The 7941-nt window shown below is 40.8% G+C and overlaps 1 protein-coding gene and 1 long non-coding RNA gene across 3 annotated transcripts; one reads left to right on the top strand and one right to left on the bottom strand.

The window, feature by feature from the left end:
* Window positions 1-2218: 2218 nt before the first annotated feature.
* On the top strand, window positions 2219-4451 carry LOC307030419 (uncharacterized protein). The gene is made up of 4 exons (XM_079666832.1): window positions 2219-2452; window positions 2628-2721; window positions 2852-2970; window positions 3317-4451. The coding sequence occupies exons 1-4, from the start codon at window positions 2260-2262 to the stop codon at window positions 4333-4335; spliced, it is 1425 nt and encodes a 474-aa protein (XP_079522958.1). The 5' UTR covers window positions 2219-2259; the 3' UTR covers window positions 4336-4451.
* On the bottom strand, window positions 3523-6249 carry LOC307030420. 2 transcript variants are annotated; one of them, XR_013805656.1, is made up of 2 exons: window positions 5950-6249; window positions 3523-4964 (listed from the first exon to the last, which is right to left on the bottom strand). It is a non-coding gene; the product is annotated as an uncharacterized lncRNA (long non-coding RNA). The 2 variants fall into 2 exon arrangements; XR_013805657.1 differs by lacking the exon at window positions 5950-6249 and adding an exon at window positions 5348-5466.
* Window positions 6250-7941: the final 1692 nt, after the last annotated feature.

Below are 7941 nucleotides of genomic sequence, written 5' to 3'. Positions count from 1 at the left end.
AAGAAGAAGAAGCTGGTAGTGGGTGTGTGAGATCCTGGTGGCTGCAGGCTGGGCTCACGTGAAACAGCAGCAGCAGGATTGAGGCTGTGTGTAATGTTTTAATAAATGCCCACACCGGGTTATATTTTTGGACGTTCTGCCTCTGCCTCCTTGCTTGGTCGGGCCGCTCAACGGTCAGTCTCACAATTGGTGTTAGAAATGGGATTCGACCAAGTGAGGAGGTAAAATTGACGAGAGGAAAGAAGAGGGACCAAAGAGAGGAACCGCGGCTGGGGGTGGCTATGCCTGGAACTGACCAGGGGGCCATGGCTGCTGAAGCAGCAGGAGACGAGAGACAAGCAGCAGGAGACGAGAGACAAGCAGCAGGAGACGAGAGACAAGCAGCAGGAGACGCGAGACAAGCAGGAGGAGACAAGAGACAAGCCGGAGGAACGTGCACCTCGAGTTTGGAGGGAGTGCAGGCCCGGGTGACAGAATTGAAGGAGGACTTGCAGGACAGAGCTGGGTGCCGTCGCCGTGATCAGGGGAGGGATATATTGGGTCCATGGCCTCGGGGAGGGTCCATAGCCTCAAGGGAGGGATCTATTCTGTCCATAGCCTCAGGGGAGGGATCTTTTATGTCCGTTCTCGAAACTCAAGGACTTGAAGGAAGCCAAGACTGTCTATCCCGGGTACTGTGCGCTTTAGGAGAAAATACGCCGTTACTGCTATTTATTAAATGGCATTAATTATATAAGTGTTCACCCCTCATCTTGTCTGTTGTTTCCGGTCGTCTCTGTTTTCCCTCCTGCTGATTATCCGATTGTATTCACCTGGTGCCCTGTGTTTGCTCCTCCCCTCACCTGTGTCTAATTGCTCCCCCATCACCTGTGTCTTGTTAGTCTGTGTGTGTATTTAGGTGCTGTGTCTTGAGAAGCTGGTAGTGGGTGTGTGAGATCCTGGTGGCTGCAGGCTGGGCTCACGTGAAACAGCAGCAGCAGGATTGAGGCTGTGCGTCATGTTTTAATAAATGCCCACACCGGTTATATTTTTGGACGTTCTGCCTCTGCCTCCTTGCTTGGTTGGGCCGCTCAACAGTCAGTCTAACACTGACGATCTCTTGGTTTGATATGTTTTCTCCCCCAGACAACATGGACATAAGAAAAAAAAATTCAAAGAAGAGGAAAGTAAGTCATCAGCTGGTAGCAGTTAATCAGTTAACAGTGATGTCAGCGGCGGTGGCAAAAGCGTCTCACTTCTAGAGAGGAGTTTCGTCTTTATGTCATGTTAGAGAGATACGAATACTGAATAGTTTAGATGAGAAAAGGCATCGAAATGCCAGGTTACTAGTATTTATCATGTAAACAGGGAACATGAATAACCCGATCTCTCTGTGCTCGGTGTAAACACCATATCTCCAATATGATCATAACCGGGTTAATACTCATAAACCTTAAAAGTTCTTTAACTTAGGTACTCTCTCTCAAAATGGTAATGTGCATTATGTTTTAATTATACTTCTTATCTTTCAGAAACTTTTTGTGTGTGTTTATGTTTTACTGAGTGCTTATAGGCAATTTCCATCCCAGTATTCAGTTAACTATTTATTTTCTGTGCACATTACATAGACTAGCTAACATTTTACCTACTGCTTGGGACTTTGAGTCTTCAAAATGTCCAATGTCACAGACTGGGACTTACTTTAGAGTCAGTTGTATTTATTCAGTATGACTTGTTATGATTCAATGTGAAATAGTATACTGCTCAATAAACAATTATCACTTCACCACCTCTCTTGACATCTAGGCGCTTGAGAGTGAGTCAGAGGCAGAACACAGGGACAGTGGAGAGAGGTCCATTGCTGAATTGAGTGATGAAAGGGAAATTACAGTTTAGAGTCAATTGTGATGTGGACTCTCATCCCAGAATTTTAAGGAAATCAGTCGGGATATTGAAAAGGAAACATTTCAGTCAAGGGGCATCATATGACCAATATAGACAAAAGAGCAACATTTATTTGAACATTTAAGTCAATGATACCATTCCTAGGTGAACTTAACATCTGTATGGAGTCAGATCAGTCTCAATATTAATAAATGCTCACAGAAGGATTCACAAATGTATTTTGCGTATTATATAGACCCTTTTACAGCCGACGTCATCAAAAAGTTGCGCGCGCATGTGGGCAACGGAAGTGGTGTTGTTTTCAAGCAGTTCTGAATGACAAAGACGAGGTAGCAACTGGTTAGCAAGCATTTACAAAGTGTACCCAGCATCAACATGTCTGGTTGTTGCGTATACGGTTGTACGAATCGCTATTCCACCGGCGGACTAAAGTTTTATAGGATTCCGAGAGGACCACGACCATTTCAGAGCAACCGGCGGCGTCTGTGGCTGCAGGTGATTAAACGTGTGGACTGGAATGAGGACATAATCAAAAATGCTCGCGTCTGCAGCGCCCACTTTATATCAGGTAATGAGGTTATCTAGCCTACTCTTTGATTTTACGGGAGAGCCTTGTTTACATTAGTGATTGTCTGTATGATGTAGAATAATAATCAAATGCAGCTAAAGTTTGATAAGCTGGCGTTAGATTTGCCTCGTAGCTTGCTAGGCTAAACAAACGTGTTTGTGTTTTATTTTTGCAGGCGAGGCATCATTGGACTCTAGTAGTCCTGATTTTGTGCCATCTGTGTTCATGTACACAAAAAAAAGCCAGAACCCAAATTCAAAAATGGACAGGTAAGATTAGAGTTGACATCCTCTCAGTTGTTTTTTGTTTTGTTTACCTCTCTTGCATAAGCTTTGGTGCCTACAGCTGCTGTTTTCAGATATGGATTAGTCTAACTATGAATTTCTGCTGTTACTGTAGGTACCATAGGAAAAGGAGGAGAGCTGACACTGCAGCAAATCAACGTGTTACTTCTGAAACTCCAGAACAAGAATGCAGCATGGATCCAGAACAAGAATGCAGCATGGATCATTGTCCTGGTATGAATATATTTATGAATATATGAATATATCATCTTACAATTAACTGATTGATTGTCCGGGTTCCCACCCTCACTGAAAGAGTCAGTGTGCTCCTAGTGTGTGTGTGCTCCTGCCAGGCCCACTGCTCCAATTGCTATGTATGTCTGTGTGTGACGTGTACACTGGCCCCTGGATGGGTCAAATGCAGAGGAAAAATCTCCCCCTGGGATCGATAATGTATCTTCTCTTCTGTCATGGAAAAGTTTTGAAAATTCATTGGTAAAAATGTGTGAGAACCCCTGAATTGTGAACTTGTTTGCATTGGTTGCAGCACATGCTAATTTTTCACTTTTCTATATTAAAGCTGAAGAGGATATCCCAGTTCCAAAGAGAGAGTACGATGATCTGAACCTGAGATACAGTCAACTTCAGGAGGAATATGTCAACCTGCGACAGGAGTTTGACACACTACGAGCAGAAAATGTAAAGCTGAAAGAGGAGCTTCAAAAATCTAGATTCTCCTACACCACTGTTAAGTGCAATATTGGACAATTGATTTTTCTCACAGGACTGACCTCTGTGGTCTTTGAGTGGCTGATTACAAAAATGATGGGCAGCGTAGAAAGAATTCACAACAAACTTACAGTAGAGGACCACCTATTGATTATATTGATGAAATTAAGGTTGGGCCTATGTAATACTGACTTGGCTTATAGATTTCAGGTATCAAAAACCACCTTATCAAATATTTTGCGGAGCTGGGTCCCTGCTATGGCCTTGGTCCTCAAGCCACTCATTAAATGGCCAAGTAAGCGTGCAGTATTTAAAAATATGCCAAAAATATTCAAGCGCAACTTTAGAAGATGCCGGTGCATAATAGATTGCACAGAAATGTTCATAGCTAGACCCAGTAATCTGACTTCCAGGGCCCAGACATGGTCAAACTATAAACACAACAACACCATTAAATATTTGATCGGCATCACTCCAGCTGGTGCATTTTCCTTTCTGTCTCCTGGGTGGGGTGGACGGGTTTCAGACAAGCAGATCACTAAGGAGTCAGGTTTCCTCAAACTTTTGGAGCCTAGGGATGAGGTTTTAGCAGACAGAGGATTTCTCATCAGAGATGAGCTTGCGGCCTATGGTGCAACCCTTCGTATCCCTCATTTCACAAAAGGAAAGAAGCAGCTTTCTGCACAGGAAGTGGACACATCTAGACAACTTTCTCGTGTGAGGATCCATGTAGAGCGAGTTATTGGTCGGTGGAAAAACTTTAAGATTTTACAAACATTTATTCCTTTGTCGCAGGTTGACATACTAGATGATGTTGTTATTGTATGTGGTGCCCTCACAAACCTCTGTAAGAGTGTTGTTCCCAAATGAGTTACACATAACCATGTATGACTTATAAAGTGATTTTACATTTGTAAAACATGTATATAGGCCTACTGTACTTAAAACTGAATGCATTTTAATAAACCTCCCCACATTGGCTGCCACTGGTGTGTCTAATGGTCCTTTCCCCCCCAGATTATCTCAACAATTCAGAGTGCAGTATCACATTTATTTGTAATGTTGTTACTAACAGAGTTTCATTCCATTCAGGTGCCATTAAAGTGCCACTAAACATTAACAACATAAAAAGTAGGAGTATGTACAATATATTAGAATCAAACTGGTTCTGTATGTTGTAAACAGTAAATAATAATTTTAGGTCGCAAATTATCTCTATGGATACATATATAGCATTACAGAATAAAACTTAAAATATCTTGTTGCACTGAAGTGCATCTAGACACAGCTGTCAATAACAACATCAAATGTAAAGAAAAGGCTGATGATGAATTCATTGTTTCAACTGTAATACAACTTTAACAAACAGGGAAAGACAATCCATAACCGACATCTAACACCATATCTGGCCATATCCGTGTCACTGTTTTCCAGGCTCGTCAGCACTGCAGCACCTGGGTTCACATCCCGCAGTTCCCGGATGTCATCATCTGTCAACACTGATAATAGAGCAACAAAAATACACAATTAGTGTGCTGCATAATGTTCACATTTTAAGAATAATGACTGAATTATTCTAAAACCAGACCAGTTAAGCTGTAGATAACAAACAATCGAATTTCTAGAATCAGTAATCTGAAGACAAAAGGACAGACATATTCAAACTAACATAACAAATGATACTGAAACTATTCAAACTGAGCGTGTATGTTTACAAAAAGTCATGATGGTTGGTCTATAGGCCTTTTCATCTCTGCATCACCAAGTAACACCTTTCTCAGGCTACATTATGGTGTCAAAACACTGAGGAGAAATCCTGAGAATTAATTAAATGCACTATGGCAAAAGGAAACTTATCTAGGCTCTGTCAACTATTACATGCCTCTGGGTGTGATACTATTCTTCCTAGCAGATGTTGAAGCTGCTGGAAGTTGCCTGCCAAGCCTCTTTGGTTTGTGGAAGCTGATTTCCCTCAATGGAGCTGGTCTGACTTCTTTCCTGCCGATGTCTTTCCACATGCACACTCCAGAAGTAACCAGTGCTTTTTCTGTCTTTCCCATCCTAACATAGAGCTCAACTTTGAATAATATTGCAGCTGCATGGCTGCAGCATGACCCAAGCCTGAAATTTCACAAAATCATAATAAACATACTGGGCTTGAAAGTAACATTTGCTCTCAGACAAATCTCGGCTCTGGCTATGAAGTAGGTAAACATATAACTTACTAGACATGTGAGTATCCTAAGCTTAATCAGGTTTTGAATGTAACTGAATGATATTGGCTGCTGACATTTTGAACCCTGTTGTCACTGTGTTGTTGTTCATGAACATGTTAGTTTCAAACCCTGGTTATGATGAGAAAGTTACAGGGCAAGGCATACGATTTTTGATATGGAAAGGAGAGTAATAGCCAGCTGAAAGGACAGTAACACACCCCTGAACTGTTACCTACAAGCCCACAACACCAAATAATAGGCTACTTACCCCGCCATACAGGTGCAATTCGCTGTGAGGACGTAGTTTTCTCGTTGGTTGATTATGACCCAAGCCTCATACATCGTTGTCTTGTGTCCTTGTCTTTGACTAGGGAGAATTTCTGATCTCAAAATACAAAACTCTGAGTCTATGTCATGGTATTTGACGTTCTGTACATGACCACAGACAAAGTATTCGTAAGCATCCACTGACTTATAGGCTCGTAATTTCTCTCTGGTGTACACGCTCGGTTTCTCAATTAAATAGGTATATATATCTGACCACTGTATATTCGGCCACTTGCTAACGTCTTCAACCCACTCATCAATAGAACACGGATCTGGAAGTCGGACACCATTTATCAAAGTCAACTTGTTAAGGTAACATTCACGATCTTTAGTTGATAATCCCCTTGCGTAGCTTGACAAGCTGTTTATCATGCCATCCTTCTGTTGCCACCATGCGCGCGCATACGTTCTACGTCATCATTGTATACAAACACAAAAAGGGTCTATACAGTATAAATGACTCTCCACAACAATATTTCTCAATGCACTCACAAATATTTATTGTTGTATATAAATGTACAAAAGATTTAAACTGCTTTTTATTAATTCAAAGACGGCTCTGAATTAATAATCAAATGTTTTTCCTTTCTTTACTACTGGATGAAATTACAAAATGCACCCATCAATTCCCTCATGCTAGTATAGCCACATAAAAGTATCAAACCACCTGTTAAAATGCACCAGAATACAGGAAATCTATTTTGTTTTTCATGGTGGGGGACCCCCCAACCCCCCGTTAAAAATGTCCCCCCCACATTCAGGATGCTTCCTACGCCCATGTGATTGTCACTAAAAGCCTTGTCTCTACATTACAATAAAATATAACAAATAATTGATTAATTAATTTTAATAAAAATTCAAGTTAGTAGCTAATAAAGGCATAAAAAGACAGAAATGTATAATTTTTTCAAGAAATGTTTCTTCTGCCCGTAAAGTGTCCAAACCAGGCTTGTCTGGATAAGCGCATTTTTAAAACATAGTCATTGTCCATGCCGGTTTCAGTTGGATTATTTGTCACAGTTGCTCCGATCAGATCGGTCTCCTCCATTTTGTAGAGTATTTATGACTTTTGAATCCACATAAACACATCGGCAAAATCCGGCTTACATTGAGCATGTGTTTTAAACAGTTTAATCCCTTTGTGAATTGTTTCCACTTGCGCCGTCCTTTAATTTCTTCATACAGCGGGAATCCAAATGAATTAATCCTGAGTCCAATAACCTTCAAAGTCACTCCAATAGTGCTCCTTAATTACGCTTTCATCCTCCTATAACAAAATACTTACCCTTGTGTGTGTGTGTGGGGGGGGGGGGGGGGGAAACTTCCAACAGAGTCATTTGTGGGGGATCTCTGGGAAAAAGGTTGGGAACCCCTGTTCTATGGCACGTCTCTACTGGAAATTGTAGTTTTAAAAGACGTTTTCGTTTTTCCCACAATTAGAAGTTGCCAGTATTAAACTGTGTACACCCCTGGAGGTTTAGGCGATAGGAAACACATTGGTGTGTACATAACGGTCAGCATTAATAAATACCCACATGGGGTATATATTAATGCTGCCCATCATGGACACAAGCGATTTTCACCCATTTATTAATTACATGTTTTACATTTTTTGTTGTGTTTTACACAGCTCATTGTTACTTAGTAATTCTGCTCCACTACAATTCAGAGGTTAACCTAGTATTTTTACTCCACTACATTTATTTTATTTACTTTGCAGATTCTGATTAATGATGTGAAATATAAACAACCCTTAAATTAGGCTTTAGTTACACCTGAGTAAAATTCAGGGAAAGGTGATTGTCAAGTGCCAAGAATCAGGAGAGATATTTGATAGTTGGTGCTTGAGAAGACTAAACATTTATCTGCAGATCTCTATAAAGTATATTCATTACTCGTTATTCTCTACTAATAGTTATTTAAAGACTGTATA

The sequence above is a fragment of the Notothenia rossii genome (assembly GCF_949606895.1).
Source record: "Notothenia rossii genome assembly, chromosome: 2".
In the NCBI taxonomy this organism is placed as follows: domain Eukaryota; kingdom Metazoa; phylum Chordata; class Actinopteri; order Perciformes; family Nototheniidae; genus Notothenia; species Notothenia rossii.
This window is presented reverse-complemented; position numbering and strand designations above follow the sequence as displayed.